The 27,691-nt window shown below is 44.7% G+C and overlaps 1 protein-coding gene and 1 long non-coding RNA gene across 5 annotated transcripts in view; one reads left to right on the plus strand and one right to left on the minus strand.

Moving 5' to 3' along the window:
* PRDM16 (PR/SET domain 16) overlaps nt 1-27,691 on the minus strand; it is a 440,301-nt gene that overhangs the window by 400,336 nt on the left and 12,274 nt on the right. The window contains exon 1 of one of the 3 annotated variants that reach the window (XM_044996542.1): nt 17,077-17,223. The exons of 1 other annotated variant lie outside the window; for it this stretch is intronic. In XM_044996542.1, coding sequence (XP_044852477.1) covers nt 17,077-17,113 — 37 coding nt within the window. In that variant the 5' untranslated portion in view covers nt 17,114-17,223. Of the gene's footprint in view, nt 1-11,060; nt 11,127-17,076; nt 17,224-27,691 lie in introns of those variants that run through there. One more of the 3 variants, XM_044996544.1, reaches the window with a different exon arrangement.
* On the plus strand, nt 16,610-27,477 carry LOC123354444. 2 transcript variants are annotated; one of them, XR_006574755.1, is made up of 4 exons: nt 16,610-17,470; nt 18,434-18,689; nt 20,756-21,254; nt 24,900-27,477. It is a non-coding gene; the product is annotated as an uncharacterized LOC123354444 (long non-coding RNA). The 2 variants fall into 2 exon arrangements; XR_006574756.1 differs by having other exon boundaries at nt 16,614-17,470; nt 21,087-21,254.

Raw genomic sequence — 27,691 nt, forward strand, 5'->3', positions numbered from 1 at the left:
AGTCTGTCAGGATTGGAAAGCAATTTAAAACCCTGGGTAAAGGGAGAGGAAAGAATGATCCCTTATCAAAGCTGCCAATAGAGAAGACCCAGGTGGTAAGGCAGAGATGGATCCTGACCACCTCGCCTACCTCATAATTAGCAGATGAGATTCAGTAACAAACTGTGGCTTTTAGCAGCTCGGCCTAACCTTCCGAGGGTGAAGATTAACACCTATGTGGGGGGAAAAGGCTCTTTGGGCTTTGCAGTTCTGGAATGTCCATCTCTCAATGAGAGAGTCTCAGTTTAGTTGCATTAGCCGCACCTAACATTTCAGAACCAGGAGCAGGTTAAAGGGTCCATATTTAGACCTTTTACACATAAAAAGACTTTCCTGACCATGTAGCCGTAAAAATATTTAGAGTGCTTGGAGGTTTCAGGCTGTCATTAAACAGAGGAGCGTAGCTCTCCGTGGGGGTTATTTGCAGTTGGAGGGGGTACAGCAGGACTTTGCTATAAAGAAATATTTTAAAGCGTTCCTTGTAATCTGTGTTACTCAGCCAGACCTTCAGCTGGCTCATCTCAGAGTTGGGCCAATTTTCACCAGCTGAGATCTGTCCCACTATGTGCAATTACTCCTATGTGCCTGAACTGGACACAGGGCCGGCTCTAGGTTTTTTGCCGCCACAATAAAAAAAATAAAATGAAAAAAGGTGGCCAGAATGCTGCCCCTGAAATTGTGCCTCCCCAAGCACGTGCTTGCTTTGCTGGTGCCTAGAGGACACCTATTTTTCCTGCATTGTTCCTATTTTCTCTCAGTGGGAAAAGCTAGCAATGTAAGACATGAGCAAAGTGTTTGCAAATAAATCATGATATCAGGGAAGTTATCAAGGAGACAGTTTCATCGAGCAAGTACAGTGTTAAAACAATGGTGTGCAAAGAAGGCATTTTAAAGCATTATCTTTGGACAGGAAATATCCCAGATTTTAATAGATATAATTTTGAGATCTTCTCATTCTTTTAAGAGGGACAAAATGTAATTTATTTTTATAACTCTTGACACTAAATAGTGATGAATAATTAAATATGTTTAACTGTTTCATTAACAAAAGATGGATCAAGAGACCGAGCAGGATAGATAGAATATAGATAAAAAAAGATGGAGACTGGCTGCAAATTCCCCTGATGTTTTATGACACCATTTGTATTCTGTCACTCACTAGCTTTATGTATAGTCCAAGCTGTGAACTGAATACTCCATTCAGAAAGGCACTCACTCTGCATGTTATTGCAATTTAATATTTTCACACACAGACACATCATTATCTTGGAACCTGACACTGCAAGGATAATTCTGTAATTTTTCAAGAAAGCCTATTTTTTTTGAAAATGTGAACACTGAGGCACAAGGCTGATCTAAATGGCTGCACTCTCTTTTCCCATGTTTAATCTTTTATACATACGTTTGTACACACGAGTGTGTGCGCTCATTCTTGGATTCTTCTCACTTCGGACTTGTACAGATTTAAATTTCACTAATGGGAGTGAACGAAAGAAAAGGGGGATTGAGAACCTATCCTCATTCACATGGCAAAACACCCCCATACAGCTCTATAAACTGATAGTGTCTGAGAGATCAAAAGAGCTAGATATAACCCCGAAAGCTGAAAGATCCTGGTAGCTCTTTATTTGTCTCCAGTTAATGAAATGTGTTGAGTAGAATAAGCAAGTTTTGTTCAATTTGTCTGTGCTGGGAATCTGAAATGGTGACAAAACATATTACTCCATTGTGTTTGTTTTGAGAAGATTTGGACACATTAATAGCTCTATTAAAATTACAGATACAATCATGTTTGTTTATGAATATTTTAAAAGCTATGTCACTTTACAAAGGCACTTTAGAAAAGGAGACAAAGACATCTTCTTCCATGAAAACAGATATCTTACATACAAACCCATGCTAGGTAACATTTAACTAGCATTACATACAGAGGAACCTACTTACGATGGACTCAGACACAAGCTAAATTCTTTACAGTGAAACAGAACTGGTCAATGCCTTCAGGGCCTGCTCCAAAATCCAGTGAAGTCAATGGAAAGACTTTTATTCAACAGGGTTCAGATCAAATGGAGTATGTCGGATGCAGTGCGAGTTATAAATGAAGCTCAGGCTAGAGAGAAGATCCACTGTATAAAGTAATCCTCTGTAGGTGATGTGCACTCACCCCAGACACAGCAACAGCTCCTAAAGAGAAGCTGATATGGAGGGTTCTCTCCTGGCTTTGGCTTCTCAAAGAGTTCCATTCCCATCGGTGCCTAACTTTTGCTGACTTTGGGCAAGTTATTAATCTATCTGTAGCTCAGTTTCCCCATCTGTAAACTGGGTATAATGCTATTTCCCTACATCACAGAGGTGTGGAGAAGTGAAATTCACTAATGTTTGGAGGCACCCAAACACTACGGTGACAGACTCCACATACAAGCCACTTGAAAAGAAATACAAAATAAGTCATTGGGAATTTCGATTATTTCTGAAACAATACATTGCATGGACCTGATAAACGCCAGTGCCTCTAAAGAGGCAGTTAAAGACCGTTGGGTAAATGTGGATTTATAAGTATTTTAAAAACATGCATGCTCCTTTTCCTGAACCACTGGACTAGAAAGAGCTATTATGTAAATTAATATTTATGTATCATATTGGCTGCTAGATCATGTGACTGCAGATGTGCTTATGAAAATATGTCATGAGAAAGTTTCTGAACATGGGCTGGGGATATTTGTTAGAACACTTGCACTGAACCACTCGACACTTAATTCAAATACAAAAGAGATTTAGCTCAGCATTAGGGGCTAAAGAGCTACAAAAATTTCAACACACACACTCTTTCCAGGGAAAAAAAAGAAACATATGCACTGAAGTGGAAACAATCCCCTTCACCCCACACCTTTTACTTTTGTAGGTTGAAGGGTACCATATATATCCTTCATTCTGCATAGATATTGATATGTGGATTAGTGGGGGCACAGAATCCAGAATTATATTTTCTGGTTACACACACACACGTTTCATTTCAGAGGAATTTTTTTTACAATGATCTAAAACCTTGGAAGTAGGGTATTGAATGAAAGCATTGAAATAATCTTGAAGGGCTGAAATGGACATATCAAATATTCTGTTTAGTGACAATTCATCTTAAACATCACATGTTTTGCAATTGCTGAGAAAGTAGCAGCATTCCCTCAGTTTTGTTATTAAGGACACATATGTAAGGAGGTCATGGGTATCCTAGCAGCTCATCTTCAGCTACTAATCCTAACAAACCTGTGTGTTAAAATCATCTCATCTCATTAATAAACTAAACTACGATGTCACAAATAGACTGTGGACAAATTCTGCTCTGAATTCTGCAGGTGTAAATCTGAATCAAATCCATTTAAATTATTCTTCAAGGAAGAAAAACAGCAAGAGTTTAAGAACTGCCACAAAAAACAAAGATCTGGTTTTCATTCACTGTATATGGGATATATGAGCAGAATTGTTTCTGAGTAAAAGGCTTTTCAAAGTTTTCCATGAGGCATTAACTGCTGTTTAAATATAGTTGTTATGCCACATAGGGATTTAAAATTGATTTTATTTCTATTTGATAATTCTAAAATAAATATGTACATATATGAATATTTGCTGGTTGTGCATGTTCTTTATTTCATGACTCTGTTATAAAATATAAAATGTAACCAGTGCTTATCTATACACAGAAAAATATTTTTTGTAATGCCGTTTTATGACAAACCATTTGTGAACCTTAACTACAGCAATTTCTTAAAACTTATATTTTAATTTACATGAGTGATCCCTGCAGGCCCTCTCCTCAGGGAGCACAAACAATGGCAAATTATAGTGAAAGGTTTAAAAAAAAGAACAAGGAGCAAAAACTGCATGAAAGCAAAACATTCCTTAGAAGATATTTTAGAAGAAAGAAAAAAAATGTAACCTGAAATTGTTACAATAGAACACAGGGTCTGATCCTAATGAAGTCAGTGGAAAGGCTTCCATTGACTTTGATGGAAGCTGTATCAGTCCGATAAATCATTAATAATAAACTTGTATAGCACTTTTCATCCTTGGATCTCAATGTGGTTGAAAGACAGGTGAGCACTGTCACCTTCTTGTACAGATGGAAAAACAGAGGCACAGGGAGGCTAAACGATTTGCCCAGAGTCCCACAGCAGATCAAAAGTAGAACTAGGAACAGAAGCCAGGTTCCCAAATCTCACTCCTGTGCCCTTAACCCACTGACCATACTCTTTGGGTATTTTCAGGACTCCTTTTTAAAATGCACAGAACACACCCACAAGTCCCAGCTTTGCAGAATGGGATACGTTTTCCACACTCCCTAAACCACTCTTCATCCAAGTTTCCGCACTTCTGCTCAGCCAAAAAGGCCGGCCCTCAAGAAAAATAACTGGGGAGGGGGAAAAGAGACACTTATGTTCTAACTTGCAAAGCATAGACTCAGAGAGTTGATCCATGAAGTCAGAGGGCAGCTCTGGCTTGTGTGAGGACAGGCCAATCCCGGCCTTTTGCATAAGGCCAGAGTAAACAGACTTTGCATATGGGGACCTCCGCAGCATTCAGGAGAAAGTATCTTCTCTCCACCCTCATTGAACCTGATCATAAAACAGGCTGTTTCTCTGGTCTCAGTCCTCCCAACCTTGCATCAGAGAACCTCCCCACCTAGGTCCGTCCGTCCGTCCCCCCTTCTCTCCCCACCCCCCACACTTTGTCCCAACAAATTACAGCAGTTCAAGATCTCATTCGCCCTCGTAGAGGATAAAGGCGTAGTCCTACAAGGAGACACCTACATTTAAACACCAACTCCCATCAGTAACGCAAAGCCACCCGTTTTTAGGGTTCAGTTGCTCATCTGGGCCATCAGCTAAAGACCATTTTTTAGCTTCTTTTTGCAACTTTGTTATTTTATACCAAGCAGGAAACAAGACAAACCTTTTCCCCTTGAGACCAACAATCCAATACCCTAGTATCAATGCCACCAAAGTACCAATCCTAGCACAATCAGCAAGGAAACGACAATAAGTAGGACCCTGGATGTGCCAACAAATCTGAGCATCCTGGAATTTGATGCAACCAGACTGATAGACTCCCTATGCTGGAAATGGGACATTCCATCCCCACCCACCTCATTCACTTAAGTGAGAACACACTTAGCCAAACCACATTTCAGTGGTCATTAACTACCATTGCATGAAGAGAGGGCAATCCTTAGCACTTTTCCAATGCTAATGAGCACCACCCTCCCAGCTGACATCCCACAGTTTGGCAAGTAGATATCACAGAGGTGGTGGCACTATGAAAGCCTAGAGATCATTTCACACCACATATTTGTGTCTATTAGAAACACACACAGTTTAAGTGATAAGGAAAAGAAGATGTGTAACTATTTTAAGGCAGCAGGAGGAGAGAAAATGGTGAGTCCAAGAGAACAGCTGAATTGTGTCCAAGATGTCACTTCCTCTGTACACCATTACTTTGTTTCTTGCCTTTAAAAGGAAGCTAAGGCAACTCCAGAGACTAGGGATCCATGTAAATCCTGCTGAGATCATATGACTGATCATTCTATAAATAAAAAAGGACATTTCTCTATTGGTATATTGATTTCCCGATGCTAACAGAAAATTCCCTGAAACCATCCATACTCCAATATTTCTATATTTTATACACAGTCTCATGGGCCAGATTCTCATCTAGTTTAAATCAGCTTCATCAATGCTGATACACGGGGCTGATGGATTAGCCCCACTTTCCTTTTTCATCATAAGATGTTTATCAGTTCAACTTCAGTGAAAAGCACATGCCAAATTCGTACTAAACACAGCATTAAAACGGAGTGTTATTCACAAGCACATGACGACGACACCATGGAAGCTTAAGCTGTGTTCAAATAAAATATGCACAGATATTAAATAAGGGGGAGGATAGTGTTGTGGCTAAATAACTGTATCTGAAAAATACCAAGACCAGATAAATTAGGTGTGGAAAATTCAGCAAACAAGACATGAAGTTCCAAATCCTGACTGTCCTACGTACATTAGAAGTTCCACTGAAGCCCAGGGAACACCATAGCAGTTAAGATAAGGAAGATTAGGCCCAAAAAATACATCTTCATGGATTCCCAAGAAAAATATTTCATTAAACTACATGCCAGTACCATGTTCAATGCAGCAATGCATACTGCATAGCACATCATCAGGAAGGGGCATTTGGAACAATAGCTTAACTTGCTTCACCTTCTGACTTATGTTGTTGGGGAAATATACCCCATCCCCTCACTCCCAAAAGCTGGAATTGCAATCCTGCAGTTACATACATTCAGTTAAAAAAAGAACCACACACACAGGAAGAATCACATTTGCGTGCTAAAAGCCATCTTCAGTTTTGGGATCTTTAGAAAGAGAAACAGATTTTCTCAACTGGAAACAACATAGGAATCAGTTCATAAAATGTGCATGTGATAATGAATAGCCAGCCTTCTTTGGGGGTGATAAAATATTCTCACTAAAAGCACCAGGCCAGGTTTAAAAAATGATTACAAATTATTTTAACAGTATACTTGCAAAGGGTTATGAAAACAGCTATAATATTTTTGTCCTGGATTCTAGAATTACCAGTGTGACAGCTAATGCAATAATGATTTGTTTCAAATGCCAGTGTTTAAGCTGTATAAAGCTGATTTTATACATTTTTCCAGTAGGCCGCATTGTAGTTAATGAAATTAAACACACCAATCGCATTTGTCCCTAGGGGCTGAGGAACTGAACACACCACTGGTTTATTTTTTTATTAAAATAAATTGCAGCCAGCAAGATGGACTAATTGCATGCAGAATTGAAAAAAAAACATTCCATTGATATAATTAAGCCAATTTTCATGGACAGAAATAGTTATAGTGGATATAAAATAAGCAGAGCATTCACTGGAGTCTGACTTCTCCCACCGCACTCCCTTTTTTGGTACAGAACGTTAATTATTAAGCAAATAGATACCTCAAATGGGCTAGTTGTGTTATCTAGTAATGATGGCTAAATTGTCCCTAATATCTGATGCCAGGGCATTGTGTCTTGGTGAAAAACTTGACAGACAACCCCCCCGCCCCACCATAATAATACGTTAAAAAGCAGAACACCTGAAATATTTAAATCAGTCAGGAGGAAAACACATCACCCTCCAGCTTATTTTGGTCTGACATTTTACATATAGTAGCTGTACATACACTTCTCTTTAGAGAGTCGATATCCATCCTTCCTGCTTCTTCCTTGTAATAATACAGAAACTGGGTGGCTGGTGGAACACAGAGTCTTTCCGCATACCGGGCCAAGAGAAACCAAAAAGTTACCATCCCATAAGCCACAGAAGAGCGGTTATCAGAAGTGCTTTGGCCATCTCAGTCCAGTTTCTAATTGATAACAGGTCCACAAGAGAATTGTCATCACGACCCATTGGCTTTATTGGCAGCTCAACAGAGAGATCATGGGTTCAGCGGACAAAGAGACTATATGGCCAGCTCACCCTCAGAGGCCACATTGAGGCACATTGTCATGGCAGCCTGCAAGGGTAGCCCGTGCGAACAAACAGAGGCTTCCACCTAGTCCAGTTTCCTTCCCAATGACGAATGTTTTGAACAGCACCATGAAAACGTCAAGTGGTATCTAAACTTACCAGATGACATTCTGATCCCCTTTCTCAAACGGAGACACACTTTACTCCAGGAGAACTCCTTGCTGAAAAAGGTACTAATCAACATGAGCCAAGGGACCCAAATCTGCCCCTAATTAATAACAATGTTAAACCCACATAATGCACCTTATTGTGGGAAATTTCCTCCTGATCACAAAGATGGTGATCAGCCTGTTTTGGGTCACATGACTCTGAATGCAAAGCCATGGAGAAGGATGCTCATTTTGAAGGGGAAATTTACATGTCATTTTTATCAGTGAAGAGGGCCACATCACCCAGTGAAGGAAGAGCCGCAAAAAAGCTTTTCAGAGCAGGAATTGTCTCTACGATACATTTGAACACTGCCTAGCCCAACAGGACCCTGGCTGCTCAGCACTACCATAACACAAACAACACTAAAAAGCCCATGAAAGTGCACCATGGCAATTCAACAGTTTCAGACAAGAGATGATGAGATCACAGGTAAAGATGGAAGAGACCTATCTGATCATGCAATTCTTCCAGGAGAGCACACATTAAAGATTAAACGATTCTGTGAAGCACTGCCATGTTTACGGGAATAGACATGTATAGGGGTTGCTAATTGCCCAGAGTCAAGGAACAATTTTGTTAGTCCATACCCTTCAGATGGCTTTATTCTTCTTAACTGTAGGTGAAAAAAATTACACTGATGTGCTGGTTACTCACCAATAATAGATTATATAATTTAAATATGTTTTTTGGAAATTCAAAGGAGAAAACCTATTGTTCATTAGAGGTTCTGACAGTTGTAAATATGCATTTGGATTCTGATTTGCTGGTCACAAAAATATTTTATGAAAGCAGATACATATTTCAAGGATGGAAAGATGGAACAGCTTCATTTTGCAGAAGTGAAGGCCTTCAGCCCACAGGCTTCCCCTGGCCTCTAGATTTTGTCATTTGTTGTTGCCCACGCACAATAGGGGAATCTTATAGTGAAGTTACTTCATTTTTCTGCAGAAGAATTTCATTTATCAGAAGTTCACCATGGTTGGAAAAATAGAATAGTAACACTGAATAATAATCAAAAGGAAAGTCTTGTGGTTAAAGCACAGAACTGGGCCTGGAGAGATTTCAATTCCCTTCCTGGCTCAGCCACCAACTGTGTGAGAGAAACCTTGGACAAGTCATTTCACCTCTTTCTGCCTCAGTTTCCCCTCCTGTAAAATGAAATTAATAATTACAATCCCCATGTCATAGGCAGGCTGCTGAGGCTTAAACTCCTTAATGTTTGCAAACTTCTTGAGGCCTTTGGATTTAAAGCACTATATTAAGCATTACACGGCTTTTATAAAATATGTAAGCCATAATAATAATAGTCATAATAACAATAATAATGCTTTTTGCTCAATAGGGTCTTTACTTCTGAGGATCTCAGAGTGCTTTGCAAACATTACAGAGCCATGTCATAGAGGGATATTTCCCTCTCAAACAGAAGATTCCCTTGTCATATGCTTAAGGTATTTCACTTAACAATTGAGCCTATTTATGCAGCCAGCAGTGCAGCCCATGCAGGCAGGTGTAACCTCTATGCAGCAGGCAAGCTAGAGCATTCCTTTATCACCAGTCACGGAATGGTTACGTCCGGCTAAAGAGCTGGGATATTATTACAGTGAGCGACAGCTATGAATTACACTGCTTCTGTGCTGTGAAAGCCTAGCTTCTGCCCTGCATTTTGCCCAGGAGTGACTGGAGAGTTGACGTATTTCAGGTATGCCTGGTTTGCTCCAGTTTAATGCTTTGAAAACGTATTTGTTTTCAAGAATTTTTTTCTCCATTATATTTTTTATCATCATTATTCCTGCTCGGGGGAGGAAAACACATAAGAGGAAAAAATGAGTGACTTTTTGTTCATCCCTGCATCCTAACGGAGGCTGTTCCATCGGACGTTTGTCCACAGAAACCTCTAGTTGCAATTGTATTATTTCTTGGTTCTTTTTATAGCCTATTAAATGGCCCCACTTTCCCTTTGTAGGTTTGCTTGGAGTTTTACACTACAGGTTCAACACAAAACCTAGACACAGGGAAGTTTTTTTGTTTTGTTTTGTTTTTAAAAAAAGGTGTAGATTTTAAAAACAGAGTGGTCATGTTTTTGCAGGTAGGATACACATAGGTAGTGACGTGTGCATAGCACATGTGTACAATAATACACATGTATACATGATGTACACATCCGTGTACACTAACATTGCCTATATAGATATAAGCATAAGACATGTTATATCACGTGTTCTGTTTTTACCCCCCCCCCATACACACACAGGTGATACAGGACATAATGTGTTACTGTGTGTGTGTGTGTGTGTGTGTGTGTGTGTGTGTGTGTGTGTTTCATATATGTGCATTATACCCATATAGTCACACAAACCCGATAATGTATACAGATTGTAGGGATGTGTGCATAATACATGTTCTACACACAAACTACATAGAATGGTTTACTGAGCTCCATGCTCCAGGTATGTTGTTATACAATCTTTATCTGCAATGTCTTTTTCAGCTCCAGAAAAATACTTTGCCACCTTAAATCTTGTTAGTCTATGGACAAGTTCAGCAACATAAAAAAACTCCCAGGTCAAATAATCGAGGCTTTAGTTACTTGGCAAAGTTTCTTTCTGGGCCCGCAGAGAGAAGGCCAGTTGGGTGTATTTGTTCCCTTTGCAGCTTCCACAGGTATCTAGCAAACGGGATTAAAACAAAAATCCTGATCAATTTTATTTAACGCTGCTTGGGATTTTAAAAACCCCAACCACCTAAATTCATCAAAAAGATTTTAAATCCTGGGTAATTTTTGTTGAAACGCTAATTATCCATCACCTTAATTACCAGAGCAGAACCCCCCCCCCAAGGGCTCCTAATTGCCTAATTGAATAAAACTGGGGAGCAGCCGCCAGCGGAGGAACAGCACAGAGAAACTATTGGCGAGGTTTCCCCCACTGCTGGGGACCAAACAAAAAAACCACGAGTGGGTTTAGTTCCACCGCCCAGTGGCACATGTTAACCCCCCACCCCTGTCATTTAGCACCCTGCACCAACACAGCATCGGGTTCCTTCCCAGCTGGACCAAGCCAGGCGGAGAGAGCTGGGTGGCTCTATTCATTACCAGGACTGCTCTGAGCTGTCACTGAGAGCAAAGAACTGGGCTCGCTTTTCGCCCCTCTCCAGCGCCGGATCTGCACCGGGGGCTTGGGAGGGAGCCTAGCAACGGACGAGGCGTTTGCAGAAGCCGGCCAGAGCCAGCCCGGGACTGGCCGTGCCGTGCCCTGGGTGCCCAGGAGCCGTGGGGAGGCAGCTGCTTTCCATACCTGGGAGCTGGGGGAGGGAGGCAGGTCACGCTGCACGCTTCCGGCAGCAGGGAGAAAGGTGTTTCGCCTACCCGGCGTTTTCTTCCTCCGGAGTGGCTACACCTGTTTGTATTTACATGCCGAAGAGCCTCAGCAAAGTGGGGACACAAGAAGCCCTTTATGCAACGACCATGCCCGGAGCGAGCTAAGAAAACGAGGAGAGACACTTTCTAGCTGGGGGGGGGACTCCGGGCTCGCTCCGGTTTGCTTCCCTTCCTGTCGGGTTTACATTCCCCCTCCCCAAAACCCACCAGCAATGATGGCGCGAGCTGCCCGCTGCCCCGGGGGCGCGGCGCTCGCGGGGGCGGGGGGGTTCGTTCCCCTCGGGCCCGGCCCCACTTGTGGATCGTCCCGCGCGCCAGTCTCCAGGGGACCCGGGCGGTGGGGACCCGGCTTCCCCGCAGCTGGCCGCGCCGCCTCACGTGCAAGCCCCTAATCGAGGTGACAACAAATTGTTTAATTTATAGTGTTGGCGTCTTGTCCGGACCTGTTTACATCTGCGACCGGCCTGAGCCCAACAGCCCGTGTGAACGTGTTTTTAATCCCCGACTTTCTCCCCACGCGGACACGCCGCCCCACGTCCACGCGGCAGAGACACGCTCCTGGTTTGCTTTGAAACACTGGGCGGCGGGGGGAGGAGAGGGACTTGGCAGGAAGAGGAAATAAAGATGCATTTTTTCTGTGCAACTCCCAGCCTGGGACGCGGGTTCGCTAGGGTACTTGGGAGGGTGACGGGAGAGAAGTGAGATGGCCACCTAGTGAACTGGAAATCGCTGTATTTGCATATAGGAGAAAGCGGGCGAGTGGGGGGTGAATATATAAATATATATCAAAACAGCCTCCCTGGGTATGCCCTGTTCAGATCGGCCTTCATTACTCCAACAACATAGGGCACTGCTTGCTTTTGAAATAAAACCCTTAAGAGAGAGAGAGAGAGAGACAGCACGAGGAGTGTTGGCCTTTCGCCTCCCGTGCCCCATCAGAAGAGCTGGAGGCGGGATCTAGCTCTCCGGAGAAGTACAACACGCGTGGGGATAATGTGCACACGCGTGCATTTGTACACGCGCGCGCGCGCGCACCTCCAGGCACGTCCCTCACCACCTAGGCGCTTCTGCTGAATAAAGTCCACCCACGTCTACCCCCCACTGTCCCCCCGGCTGCCTGCTCCCTGACCCCATTGCTATGGCAGCTGGTTGGGAAGCGAGCACTGAAAGTGCTCCGAGATTGAAGAGTGAGATTAGTGTAAGGCAGGGACTCGGAGCGGGCACGCACAAAGAGCCAGACCCAAACCAAGAGGGAGGGAGGCCCAGACTTCTTAACCAAAGCCATGCACCGCAAACATTTTTCCTAAAACTGCCTCCACAAAACCCCTCTGTCAGATAGCGCAGGCAAGCCGGGCTAGGACCCAAGGAGGAGAAACAGCAGCACCGTCTCTTGCAACAGTAGGGTTTTTGCGTTGCTAGGCCTGGGAATCTGATCTGCCCAGACCGGGCCAGGGAGGTTGCAGGCTTCAGGTCACTTTTAAGACATGAAGATGAACCACCATCGCTTTGGGGTTTTGTTTTGGTTTTGTCGCTGCGATATTAGAACCTTCGGTTAAAAAGCAGTGAGGAGGATACTTGGAGTTGCTTGGTTTTTTCAGCATTTTAGTTCATTTCTTTCTCTCTGTCCCATGGTAGTAGCATCATTGGCGCATTTTTATAGTCAATTAAAAAATAATAAAAGGCAAAGCCAAATCTGTCCTCTTAAAGAGCGAGGTTTGAAGCCCCATAATACGTAATAAGAAACACTATAAAACCTTTGACTGGAACTAGCAAGGGGGAGTTTGGACTCGCAACCAGTTCTCTTTAAGAAATACTTCAGCACAGCTCAGCTCTGAAGACTATTACATCCTCGCCTAACACTCAAACCTCAGACTTTAACTTTGTCATGTTCCTAATAATGAAAAGCAAATGTGAACGCAAAAGGGTTGGCCATCGTTTTCCAACATGGATGTTTATTTAGAATAGGGCCTTTAAAAAAAAATCAAACCAGTGGGAACCCTCCAAAAGTAATCTAATGATCTCGAAATGGAGCGAGTCGAAATCGGGTGCGTTACAATCGGATTTAAATGTGTTAACATCTGAATAGCTGATGTCCCGTCCCATCACATTTTCATTTATGGAAGAGAGATTCTCAGTCCTAGGGAAAGGGTCTCCCTTATTGTTTACTGTTGGTTTTCTTTTTAAATTATTACGTCTATTAAAATATGATGCACACACGCATAGATAGATAGATACACTAATACACACACACACACACACACACACACGCCCGCACATATTGGAAAAACAAGAGGCACGTTCGACACTGTTGTTTTTTTTATAGCCGATGATCTAGCTGAAATTTCCTTCAGGGTTAACAGATCGCGGAGTACCAGAGGGCTTTAGAACAGAAGATATCTTAATTAAAAACCATAATCAAGCAACATTAATTGAAAATAGTTTGCAAAATACAGAAAGCATTGCAAGCGGCTGATTCTGAAGGCGCTTAGCATATGCACTTGTGTCTGTGCATATACGCAGACACTGTGTGTACACACACACACACACATAATATATATATTTATATATTATAATACGCAAAGATTAATATTACACCGTAAGTCAGTATGTTTCATTTCTCTGGCTGTAGAATTCCGCAGTTTGGCCCTTACTCACCTTATTATAAAGCCTAATCTTTTGATTTACAGCTATTACAGCCGAAAGGCTCCTGTCCCAACAGATAAATTATAGTCTGAAGTGATCCCAAACAATTTGCATCTCTAGCTAAGGACTGCTTTAGCTTTTGAGATTTGCCTTTCGCCTTGTGAGCCAGAGTAAAATTACAAAGAGTTTCTCTCTAACCTGCCCCCACTCCTCCAGCCCCTTTCGAAATCAGGTAATAGAGTCAAACTCCCAGGAGAGCTTCACATCTGCTTAAAATATTGTCCAATGAAATGAAATTCTACAACCGATTGTGTGTTTAATATACTGTACACCACTAGCCTGCATACCAAGTCCGCAGAAGATTTGTGTATCGCTTTACCACAGGATATATGGGCGTATTAATAACTACAAACACACATTAATCGGATCGAGGCTTAACGAGTGCGGATCCAGAGGTGTGCTGGGGAAGGTGTGTGCTGGAGCTTTGTGTGACGTGTGGGAACATCAATAGCCGACTGTATTCGATACACAATGTCCTGTAGGTGCATAATCTGTTTTGCAAATAAATCCTCCTGGGAGATGGAAACCGTAGCTTTGGGCTACTGTTTTGAACTGTGATCCCTAAAATCCTCGGCTGAAACCCCATAAACCGCCGGGCCGTGTATTGTGTGAAACACCTGATTTTAATCAGAGCTCGGCCTTCCGAATAGACACTTCCAGTTCGCATTAGTGCTCGTGCAAAAGAGCCGTGTTTGAGCAGCAGCTCCTAGTGCAGAAGCGAAGTGTCTTGCTCCAGGCAGAGAAGTCCCAGCGAGCGCTTCAGACTGCCCGGCTCTGAAAACCCATTCGCGCTTCAGCGGCAGAAACTCCCTTCCCGAACTCCCACCATGGGCGCCTCGAGGGTGGGAGCAGCAGGATAGCTGCTGCAGACACACAATTCTAGTCAAACCAAGGTGGGGGCCTTCTGTATAACTGGGTGTGTAGAATTAGATGCGAGGTGTTCACATCTGCATCACACACACTCCCGTGAGAGCTGCTAAACTACCAAATAACGACTCCGTTCTCCTCAGCCTCGCTTCTTCGTCAAGGACAAAAAGAAAGCCCGTTCAAAAATGTCCAGCTCCTTAAATAAAAGGCAAGAAATAAGCTTCGGTATTTTAGGGGGTATTTTTTTTTAATGCGGGGCTGTAATCCATAGGTGGAAAATCACAGTATTAATTGCAAGACAGCTTCCCTAATAATGCACTCAAAGTTGCCCATGTACATTGCAAGACGCACGCCTTTGTGTGTGCATAGCCACATTTCTGAGTGCGAGAAAGGTGTGTGTGTGTATTACACATATGCACACAGGTAGGTGGGCCGGTTGGGTGTCCTAATGGAACATACTGAAAAACGACAACTTCAGAGGTAAGTTACCGGGCCTTGCGCTGGCGCTGCGGGTGAGAGTTTGTCCTTTTAAAAATAAAAGTGTTTAGAAGTGTCAGTTTTCAGCGACTGCGGTAAAAACTCTCACTCCACTTCGCAATGATTCAAAGGGAAGCAAACTACGGGACAAATGCAATTTGCTTTATTATTAAGCCCCTATGGAGAGTCGTACTCTTATTTCGGACAGTAGTGTTGAAATTTTGGAAGAGCAATTCCAACCGAAAGAAGGGGAAAAGCCACTGTCTGGGTGGAGGTAGGACTTGGATTCGGTAAACCATGGAAAAAAATATCCCCTGGCCGTGAAAAAAAAAAGAGTAAAGATGCTACATAATAATACACCTGAATTACAAAATAAACCCTGGAAATAGTAAGGGGTTTGTGTGTCTCTTTCACCTACCTGCCCCTTTGGAAAATTAAAAGTTTAAACTACAAAATAAAATAAATCTAAAATACAAGTTACTTTTCTTCCCCTTCCTATCGCATGGTCATTTAAGAATCTAATTCCTCTTCCCCAGCATTGAGATACAAACTTCACTCTCCTTACCTGGAACAGCTCTCACCTCGGCACTGCCATGACCCATGTTAAAAATGTATTTACATGCAAGGGGGCAGCTCTCGGATCCCACATATTCTTGTAACGTCCAAGTATTAATAAGTCCTGAAAGACTCAGTGTGAAAGTGCCCCCCGTTTAAACAAACTAGACATCACTATTGTAAACGTATCCAAATACAAATGTAAGTAGTACAGAGAATGAGTTGGAACTTACAGTCTCCAGATATTTTGCACAAAGCCAGAATGAAACAGAAACTAAAAAAAATTATATACAAAATAAAAAAGCGCAGCTTTTGACAGATTCAATAGGCACCTAAATTCCCTAGTGCACCAAAACCTTAATATCGACCCAGCTAGGAAACACAGCAGGTATTTCAAGCTGGGCTCTACAAAGGAGGTGGAAGCGGTGGGGGTAGGAATAAAACCACCCTTTTTCCTACAGCAACCCAACTCCTCGTGTGAAAATTCAGCTTTTCAAAAAAAAAAAAAAAAAAAAGGAAGGAAGGAAGAACCAGTCCAGGCGCTGGGGAAAAATCTGCCGCAAAACTTAGAAGTTGACATTCCAAAATCACAACCTATAGAGAGACACCCCCCTTGTCGTGCCCCCCATACTTTCTTAACCCCCCCCCTCCCCTCCAGCTGAGAGAGTCTAAATCTTTCAGTTTCAGCGTAGGAATCTGCGAATCCAAACCCTAGTGAGAAAGGATCCATTTTGATACAAATTCTCTTCCCTTCTCTCTCTCTCTCTCCTCAATAATTGTCCCTTAGACTAGTGGGGTTTCTCTCTCTCTCTCTCTCTCTCTCTCAAACGTTAAGTCTCTCTGGATCCTGAAGGCTAGTGCCAAACGCAGATCTCTAGCGCCCACTATTTCAAAAGCCAGGAATATTATTTCACAAGACTTGGAACGACTCAAAAAAAAAAAAAAGTTGCTATCCCCTTTCGTCAACTTTGCAGCTAACTTTCGCTTCTCTCCCCCCCCCCTTTATTGGCCGTCTCCGCTCTCCTCCAGCTCCTCCGGGGTGAACCCCACCAAGGCGCTTGTGGGGTGCACGAGAGACCCCCAGCCCGCAAGAAACTGCCACCGCCGCTCTGCTGAGCCCAGTGCGCCTCCGCGCTGAGCCGCTCGCACACACACAAAAAAGGGGTGGACAGCAGGGCTCTCGCATCTATTCCGCTCCAGGACTGAGAACGGGCACGAAAAGGGGGCTCCCGCCCCGCCGCGGCACCCACCGCCCAGCCCTCCGGCGGCACAGATCCGGCGGGACCCGGGAGGGGACCCTGGAAGCGGAAGAAGGGGAAGAAAGGACCTACTTTTGGGTAGTTTTCTCGCCCTCGCCTTGGATCTCATCTTGTCGGCTTGTGGATTCTTCTCCTCCTCCTTGAGCCCAGAAGCAGCTACACACTATCTTCATCTCCCGAGCATTGTCAGTTTGGACACCTTCGCACATGCGCACAGAGCATTCAATCTGACACCCTCGCCAGGGCCAAAAAAACTTTCCAATGTATTCATCACCATCAGGGGTTTTTTTTCGGTCCTATCCTCTTCTTCAGATCACTTATCTCGCCCCCCCCCCCCCAGCACCATCACAGCCGTTCCCTGATCTGCCCCTTTAAGAAAAATCAACCCACTCTCAGCCTAACCCTTCGCACACTGACCTTACACACTGGACAATATTTAAGGATCAAGGTACCATCCTATAAAGAGGTGATTATTTATTATTAATTATTACTATTATTTAATAGCAATGTTGTAGCACGGAGGTGTCGTTCTGTAATTGCGAATATTTTAAACAGGCTTGTTTGGGTTCTTTTTTAATTCACTTTTTTTTTTAATTTACTGTAACTTTTCCTTTGACAGACAGGTTTTTTTTGGGTGGGTTATGCTTTGAATTCGGAGGTTTGCGTGGCTATTTAAAAACATTATCTGCGATTTGCTCCATGCGATCATGCAATGGTTTTCACACGGATATTCCTTTCTTTGAATGCCGTAACGAGAATGTCTGCTGAACATTGTGTGTGTTAATTTTTAATTCAAATATTCAAACACCGGTTTTACACTTTTTCAGTCTTGGGGTGTGTGTGGCACTTTTGCTGTCAGGGTCCTTTCTTTATTATGCTGTGCACATTTGCATATGGCCAATAATGCTAAATATATATATGTAACCTTGATCTTGCTAGTAGGGGAGCTGGAATTCTGTTTGGGTTATTAGCCAAGAAGCGGCTGCAGGTAGCACAAGATGCAGTCACACTTAGTCTACGATTTGGCGTGTGTGTTTCTGCACTTCCCCCCCCCCCCAACAATTAAGACAAAATAATATGTTAAAAGGTTAAAAAAATAGCTCGCCGGTGTTTTAAAAAGAGACTGAGAATTAGGATGCTGGGTTAAAGAGAAACATATGGTCCAGTCTTCATTTGTGCCTTTGATTCTAAGCTCTGGCAGGTACCTGAGTTTGGATTCAGAAGGATCCCATATCATTTCTATACGTTTCTCCCACCCCCCACCCCAAATCTAACTCGACCTCCTATCTGGACTGGGCCATCCAGTTCTGAGGCTGTCCCTTCCTGGATGGGAGAGATGCCCTGCCTTATCCACTGAAGGGGCTCTGAGGAGTAGTAAAGACCCTGGTTTGGAGAGAGCAAAGATGAGTCTCATGCTTTTGCATTTTAGGTACCAAAGCAGAATCATTTTCTGGATGCCAGATAATAATAGCGATCGCCTCCTTGGGAATATTAAAAATACTGCTAGACATTGGAGTTGTCCGTGATCCCCGGAAGTGGAGGCACAGACAGATCAGACAGACCCTCTTTGAAGAAAGGAGCGAAGTGTAAATAGCTGGGTGATGGATGTGCTGTCTTTGACTGCGGAGAAAGCACTATTTTAATTCAAGTGGCCAGGTCAGATGGTCACGGAAGAAGGTTGAAAGGTAGGATTTAATGAGATTAATATGGAGGGAGAGCGACTTCATAAACATTCAGTAACAGAAGCGGGCTGGGGAGAAAGTACTCCGATCCGATTTGCAGCGAAGGCGCAGAAACATATTGGGGGCTCGGCGAGCAGAGGCCTCTCACTCCAGGGCATTCCAAAAACAAAGGGAAAGTTAGATGGGTGGCTGGGCTCTCTCCTGGAAGCCATTCTGCCAGCTGAACTTTTGCACTGCAGGTGGAGGGGGGGGGAATTATTTTTGCTAATTACTGGGTTTCCCTTCCTCACTGCGCTCTTTAATTGCAGATGGAAGCAGGGCCCTTTTAAATGCTACTTATTTAGTAATAGGTGGGGAGGGGAAGGAGCCCAATTTTTAAATATACGGATAGTGAAACTTCCAACCACGTGTCGCGAAAAGTGCTGAAATGCGGATTGCAGATTTCTTTCTTGACAATGTATTAATATTCAGAGCGTCGTTTCACTTCATTGTGCGGACCCGCAGGTTGGAAACTCAAATTGTTTGTAGCTTAAAATGTTGAAACAGCAGAGCTGACGTTTCAAATCAGTTGAAATATTTCCTACAAAGACCGTAGGTATCTTCCACACCCCTAAAATGAGGTGGTTAATGGAAGACCCAGGTTCGGGTTAAACTAAATGTTCTTAGTTCTTTTCTTTTCGACATTATTGTCCATTCACGGTTTTTGCAGAACAGACATGAAGACAAAACCTTGGTTTTTTTCCCCAAATGGCATTTAAAAAAATCGATTTAACAAATGACAACGGGGCTAGAAGACTATATTAATATGAGTCAGGGTTCGAGTACAAACAGCAGATTGGTTTGAAGTTAAGTATCTAAAAGCATGCTATTGCTAATTGCACACGAGTTTGCTTTTTTACAAAAAAGAATTCTGCATGCAAATAATTCTTTGCTGGAGTCCGAATGTACAAGGGTGTATCTTGCATTAACTATTAGCAAGAATAGCATTTCTCGCGTAAGACATATACATATATTAGAACTCCATCGCGTTATATCTAGGAAGCAATGAACTGCAGACAGTGCTTCTGCTAGATCATCTGTTTAACTCTAGTGCTAGAATCCAGCTCTTTGGCTGAGTGAAGGTGCACTCAGGTGCGTATGAAGAGCTTGAACTATACCAGGTGGTCAGAAATCACCTTCACCCGTTAAGAGAGCATGGCGGAATCTCGGGGATTTTTATATACCCACAACACACACACACCCCGGCACAGCTGCCCCTTTTCCCCTGTACAGCAGGCGAACGTGTGAAAAACGGCTATTAATACGGATTACACAAAGGTATAATTGAAAGTACTGTTCCCTGGCTGTGCAGAGACATCTCTCTTATACAACTCTTCGTAATCATAAGCCTCTTTCGATTGCCAGATATCCAGCATCCTGATTACATACATGTGTATATTCCCTTCCAGAAATAATGCAGCAGCAGCGTTGCACTAAATGCTGCGCCCGACTAGCCCAGGAACCAGTTGTGTTCCAGGACTTTCTCGTTACAGATTCCTAGACAGTGTCGGTGACAAGATGGACTCTCTGATCTATTTTTTAAAGGAAAAATTGTATTTATTCATTACAAGTTAAACAGAGGACATGAAATGCAAAAAGCAAAGGAGCTCCCAACTAAGGCGAGGCAGAGAGATTGGGAGCAGCCTTTAGTTTTACTTTGAAATGATTTTCCCGTCTTGTATTGACTACATCAGCGTTGTTAATATGTGCACAATTTAAATGTTGCAACGAAGAGCGAACGGATTTCTCTTCGGTTCCCCATCCCTTCGTCCTCCCCCTCCCATCCGACCTACAATAATTTACAAAGAAGGAAACATACCATGTGGGGGGGGGGCAGTTTTCCCTCCGTCTCCCCGCCACCCCCCTTGCAAAAAACAGGTACCAAACTGACATCGGATTTACCCTCGATTATTCGGGGGGGAGGGAACTAAAAAGCCAAGAACCAATCTCAAACTGTATTTATTTCTCTCTCTCATTCTCTCTCTCTCTCTCTCACACACACACACACACACTTTTGAAATTATTGGAAGTGTGCTTTCTTGATTCGGACAGAGGGGAGTACCTATAACTGAACCAGAATCCCCGCTGTTTTTCCCAGGGTCCCCTTTTACAAAATTTGTTTTAGATCAAACACATCTTTTGATTGTCTTGTTCTTTAAAAAAATCCAAACAAATCGAGGAGTGAGCTCCGTTTACACTGCGCTCCTGCTAGGTTCTAATGAATGTGGTTCGATTCGATGCGCCGGGAAGACAGCCGGCTAACATCCTGGTGGTGTATGCTATTACACACCTTTTCCCCAGCCCCACACATCCCTGGTTTATACGCCCGCACAGCGCAAAGGGTGTTTTGCTATATTTCAGACTTGACCTCCCAGGGGGAAGAAATGGGACCGAAGACCAAATGCTGGTGCTCAGCAAATCCCAAACACCCAAGATGAAACCTCTAGCCATCCTCAAGTACCGATTCTGCGGCTCCTTGTCAAAAGCCCGACGTCGCTGGCCGGAGCAGATTTGCGACCTACTAGCCGGGTATTTGATTTTACAAAGAAATCCGTATGATCCCCTTTTGCACCTGTTTGAATACGTATCGCTTGCAGGGATAAGTGGAGGGATGGTCCCTATTCCTTGCGGGTCTACTTGCTTGGGCTGGGGAAGGGAGTCCCTTGGGAACGCCTGGCCTGGCGAGTGGAGCCCCATAACCCTGTGTTTAGCCCCACAGCACCTCCTCCAGCTAGCCCCGGAGCCCCCTGACAATGATTTCGGAGGACGCAGACAATACGGCTGAGCAAGGCACGGGGAATCCCTGCCTACCCCTGGGGGATTTGACGGTAGCTCGCCAGGATCCCCAGACGCATGCTGGGTGCATTCCTGCAGCTGTTTTCAGGCGATACCCCCCGGAGGAGGTCACGTTGAGGCAGGCTCTTAATCGTTCTCCTGCCCCATGAAAAAGCTCAGGCCTTTACATTTTAAAACACAAACCACAGGCCAGGAAAGAAGAGTGCAGAGCCCCTTCTGCACGGGGTTCGTGACCGGGAAATTGCAGCGAGCCCAGGCTCACAATCTGGGGCTGGAGAGGTGCGTCTGTCAGCCGGGCACACGCACAAACCAGTCCTGGTGAGATCGCCATTTTAAGAGTCTATAGGATCTGCCTCTGCCCCTATTTCCACCTTCATCTCTGGGTTCTCGTCCAGCCAGGGCACATTCCCCCTCTACACACACACACCGGCGCGCGGGGTCTATTTTAACGGGGCTCTGAGGTGGATACCGAAGTGGTTTCAATGTAGGGGTCGCCTGGCTGGCGTTTTCATTGCCCAGTCCTGGGCTTTCTGTGAACTTGGCTTTGAAAGTACTGCACGCTCCAGGCGAAACTTTGCGTGCCAGGATCCTCGTTCAAAACAACAGCGAGCCCAGGTGGGTCATCTTCACCCTCAGCCACGAAGCTGGCAGGGCAGCCCTGTCTGTGAGCGGACGGTCCGCAGCAGCAGCAGCACCTGAGCGGCGGCTTTCAGGTTGTTTTCCGCTGCTTGGAAAACACGGGTTTACATTTGGCAGGCTGGTGTGCACAAGTGCTTTTTAAGTAGTAAAGCAGATTAAAATGGCTGAGATGTTGTGGCTCGAGCAGGAGCTGGGGCACCTGCTTTCTCTTCCCGAGGATTTTAGCACAAATGCTGATTGTTCCTGCCCAGGGTTGGAGGGGGATTATACAGAGAATTATTTTTTTAAAAATACGCAAACTCCCCTGGGCACATGAAGGGGCCGCTCTGCTCCAGTGTCAGCGAGGCGCAGATTAGCGGCTAAGAATGTCACACGCTTACCTAGAGGGTTTTTCCTTTTTAATCTGCCATCAATAAACGAAGGAAACAACACACACAACCCCCACATTGCAACCCACGCAAGTTCCCTTTCATCCCCGATTATGCCCAGAAATGTCAGCATCTTTCATCCCGGCTTCAAAGCCCCGTTTCTCTGCAGGCACAAGGGGGCAGTTCAGGGCAGGCTGGAAACACTTGCAGCCAGTGAGGGTGGCTGGGAGGTCACCAGCCATTGGCCAGGGGGGGAAGCCAGAACCCCGAACTCAGCACCGGGCCAGTCACTGAAGGAGGAGCTGCGGCGCAAAGCTCCCGGTTGTCGCTGTCTGGGCTAGTCTCTTTCCCTTCGCTGCGTTGAGCCTGTCAGATTGTGTCAGTGGGAAAGTTTGTGTTTGTTTTAATAACAGATGTTTACTGCTGCCCTGGAAAAAAAAAGAAAAAGAGACAGAGACAGAGAGAGAGAGTGAGTGAGTGAGTGTGTGTGAGAGAGAGAGAGAGAGAGAGAGATTTTAATTCAAAGGGTTCACTCCTGGTCACAAACCGATTTGCACAAGCTCCTGTTCTAAAACAACACTGAAATGTGGCCGCAGCACCCGCCCTGAGAAAAGCCAGATTTACAATTCTGAACGCGGAGTGATTCCCCTTGACCAAAGGATTCTGCTGGGAAACACGTTGGCCATTCTTTGCCCTGAGCCTGTACCAATCTCTTTATATTTTTTAATGGTGGGGTTAATAAACCAAGCGTGTGCAAGGGGGGGGGGATGTGGGGGGTGAAAGTGGAGAGAAGCTGAAATGCCTCCAAAAGGAGCTGTTCCGATGAAATGGTCTTTAGAATCAGGTAAACACTTGTGCTAGTTTTTTTTAAAGGCATGTTATTTACCTAATAAACTGTAATAGCTCCTTTTTTGGGTAAAGATCTGTTCATTTGCATACGCCTTTGGAAAAAACAAACAAACAAACATCATTTACCCAAACGCTCCTAAACAGCTGCTTAAGAAACATCATTCCTTATTGAAGGAGAGGGAATTCTGCTGGTCTTCTGCACAGAAAAAAACCCAACCCAACAAGAATTCTTAAGGCATTTTTACTGAGAAAATTGGAAATAAAATAGGAGGGAAAATACCGATTCTATCAGGCTAATATAATCTAAATATATATCTTACTGCACGTGTCTTCCTAAAGCACAGTATTTCCTGGCTAATGTTAAAATATATTTTGATCCAAAACTAATTTCAATGCAGTTTACTAATTTCCGGGGGTAAAAAATAGTGGTTCCGTTGGGCCCCCGAAAAATTAAGTATCATTAAAAAAGGAGCCTGATACAGTTAAGAATTCTTTCAAATTCGTTGCTGTCCATTGTGCAAATCTACAGTTAGCTGGTCCAAAGTAGAGTACCAGCGCAAACGTTAAAACAAGGGGCTGCGAAAGGGATCATTCAAACCTCAAACGTCAGAGGGTTTAAAAACAACGTTTTGGATAATAGGATGATGCACAAGTGTCTTAAAACGCCATCCTGGCAGTGTAATTAGTTTTTGCCTGATGCCAGCACAAATTTAATTAATCCCGACCGTCTTGCATGAAAATTTTAAAATAAATGCTAAATTATTTGTTCCATTTGATGTAAATGTTTTGTTGCGAGGAGGAGACTTGCTAAATGACACCAAGCAGCAACTGACGGGTAATAAACCATTAAAGCGTTTTATAATGGAAAGGGCGAAGTGTCCCGATGTAACGGGACAGGCTGTTACATAGCCCTGCTAGGAGATTTGCAATTCTTTTCTGACAGGCCTGGGCATTATAATAATTTAGCCGCTATGCCGCAAACGAAAACCATTTGGGGGGATGGGGGGTGGGAATTTTTTTCCCTATTATCGAGATACATAATTTCTAAAATACCCAAACGCTCTGTTCAACGTCCCCGTTTGCTTAAAATTAGCTCAACTCTCCCCCTATTTCAGAGGCGGATTCTGTAACGTTCAGTGAAGTATGATGATTTGCAGGGGTTACAGGACGGAGAGGGACCCAGCACATCTACATCCGTACAAAAATTAATTCTCGAAGGGAGCTCGACACCTTATCCCGCCTCCATTCGTCGGAAACAACAATGTAGATCCATTTTTTAATAGCCAGCGAACCGGGCACCAGGGAGGTTGTAAACCAAGAGGGGAGTTTCTTTAATTAAGTCGGGAGGGGGGAGAACGGGAGGTTTAAACTGAACCGCGTGCAGATTTAATTTACTGTCCTGCAAAAGCTCTGACGCCTCCCCAGCTAGTGTTATGTTCATAACCATTATTAAAGGAAGGTCCGTTTAGATCTTTACCCCGCAGAGTCAAACCCCCTCCTCCCCTCATTTTTCTCAACACAGATCACAGCTGCCCAGAGTCAGTTTCTCTGAAGACACGTGGAAAAGAGGAGGACTCGCCGGCGTTGCGTTTAGTTTCCCGCACTGTTTGCCTGTGGAGAACAAGGGAGCGAATCCCCCCCGAGAAGGCGAAGCACAGAACCTGAAGGGTGTGTGGGGAGAGGGGCGGGGGCGAAGGGGGAGTTCGCTCCAGTGTTCCTAATTAATTCGGATTAACAACGATTCCCAGTAAAAAAAACGTTGGCTTCAAAGTCGGAGAGCCAGGAGGACGTAATGAGGAGCCCGCGCCATGGATCGTGTGTAAATTGTCCCCTTCCTTTCTTCGCAGTATAAATAAAGCGGGGCCAGTGGATGAAGACAGAAGGCGGCAACCTTCTTTCGCCCTATATTGATACTCGGCTACCGCAATTAACATTGCTGCATATGGAGTGAGTCTCCCCCCCCCCCCATGTGTACATGCCTGGTTCCCCCCCCCCCCATGCTAATAATGGCTGCAGCGGAGTTAGCTGTATAATTATTAGCCATTAATTGAGTTCAGGACCTTTTATGGCGGTGGGAAATGAGCAGCCTGACCATTCATTCCAGTGCGGGTCTGCACACTGCCAGGAGCTATGAAAAGTCATCCCTGGCTGGCTGGGCCCCGCCTGACAACCCCCCAGAGGGGGAGAAAGACCTTGGCGGGGGCGGGGGCGGGGGGGATCAGGAGGTGAAAATGACAGGCCCTGGAACCGGAGCGGACGGATCCTTTCGGAACTTTGGGGTGCGCAGGGACCGGGCGAGGCAGCTGACTGGAACAGCTTGTCTGGAGGCAAGAAAAGCAACACAAGAAAGTTAAATGAAATGAAGCGCACATTAAGCGAAAGGCTATGCAGGCGCACAGACTCGCCCTGAGCTGGGGGGCGGGGGGGGGGTTGTTTTCCAGTTAGTGGGCTGAGGAATGTAGCTCCGACTAGGAGAGAGGCTGAGCCCATATTTCTGGGGACACCCCCCCCCTCCGTTCATTTGAGGATACTGATAACCCCAGGGCTGGCTCAAGCACCGGGGAAAGTGAAAGGCAAAGGGATAATGTTCGGGTTGGAATCTCACTTTGCAAAAATTGCATCTACGATTACCCCGACCCCCGCGCTCCGGGAAACCTGTTCCACATTTAAACTAACTTGCAAGTTTCAGATTTGCGCCAGGATCTGCAAAAAATAAAATACCCCCCCACCCAACACATACACACAAAACCCCACAGAAGTCACTCAAAATGGGTCCATGCGCCCCTTGCAAGAATCAATCCGAATTATATTGTTACAGAAACTGCGGCTGCCTTCGCTGCGGGAAGAGCAGTTGCCTTCTGGAGCGGGAACGGAGCCTGGCTCCCAGCGCGCGGCTGCATTAGCCTGTAGGGCACCGAGCAGCCCCCAGAACAGTGGCATTATTCGGGGAGACCCTCCGAGGGGAAGCCAGACACGGATGAAAGTCCGTTTGAGCTCCGGGGGGCAGCAGGGCGGGCTAATGGAAGCCGAGCCGCAGCGAGCTCCATGTCGCAGTCTAGCACCAGGTGTAGCAAAGAACAGCCCCCCAAAGCAGCAACCCCCCGCCCGCCCAGGAAAGCAGCTGGCGGGGTGATTCCAGCTCAGGAGGTTCAGATGCGGGAGGTTCTGCCTTTTGGTTTCCTACCTAAAGAAACCGACACTGACCCTGAAAAGGTGACAGAGATGCTGCTGTCCCCCCGGGTCTGTCTACAGCCCTGGAATGTGCAGGCAGGAGTGGCCCGTCTCACCCAGGGAGGGTAAGGGCAGCTCGTGTAACTCCCGTGTCACTGGACTCCCTAGAGACGCTACAGGGCTGAGCATTTACAGGTGGACGGGTCCGGTCTCTAACGCGCAGGGGGGTCCGCACTTTATCCCCGGAAACAGGGGATGAAGACAAGATCCGCATTGCCCCAAACGTTCAGGTTTGCGTGGTTGAATGGGGAGACCGAGAACACACACCCAGCACGAATCCATATTGCAGAACGTGGGAGCGACTCCCCTAGATTCACTTTGTTACGTAGCCTTAACTTCACGTTGCCACCTTCCAATTAAAGTTGACCAAAATTCCCCCACAGCCTTATTTGCATGCAAGGGACTCAGTTCAAAGATGCTAACGTATTGTCTCCTCTTAGAACTTAACATTTCCCGCTTCAGTTCTCACTTGAAAGAAGTTTCAGAACAGTATTCACAGACTGTCCAAACGAACAAAACCTTCCCCTTTGCTAGGAAGAGAAATCCGGTGTATTCAATCAAGGGGAGGGGGGGCATATTCTCAGAAGTCTGCAGATTTTTTAAAAGGCTGCATTGTTCTTGCCTTTTCCTGAAAACTGATTTTTAAAGCACAAACTCGCACGCCTGCAAAAAAGGATAAAAATAAACCCTCACCGATTTCTTTTTGCACAGTTTAGACTCTTAGAATTACTTTTCTGCAAGAGCTTTCCAAGCACAGCCTTTCCGGAGACATAATGATCAACTTTAAAATAAATCAAGCAAACAAGGTGGGGGAAAAAAGACCCAGGACTTTCCCAAATGCTCCTTTCTTTGATTTTCATTATTTCAACTCCAGATGACAGCCTAGGACTGTCGAAAAAGCCTGACTTCTTCCGAGTCCCACCTGAAAAACGTTTGGGTGCCAATTATATCTGATCATCCGCAGGCAAAGAGCAAGTGGGATGTTGATTATTTTTATGCCCAGGGAGATTCTAACCGCATCTCTGTTAAAAAAAAAAATGCACACCCCCGCAATCCTTTCTGTGCACTGCACATTTGCTTAAA

Source organism: Mauremys mutica, chromosome 21 (genome assembly GCF_020497125.1).
Source record: "Mauremys mutica isolate MM-2020 ecotype Southern chromosome 21, ASM2049712v1, whole genome shotgun sequence".
NCBI lineage: Eukaryota > Metazoa > Chordata > Testudines > Geoemydidae > Mauremys > Mauremys mutica.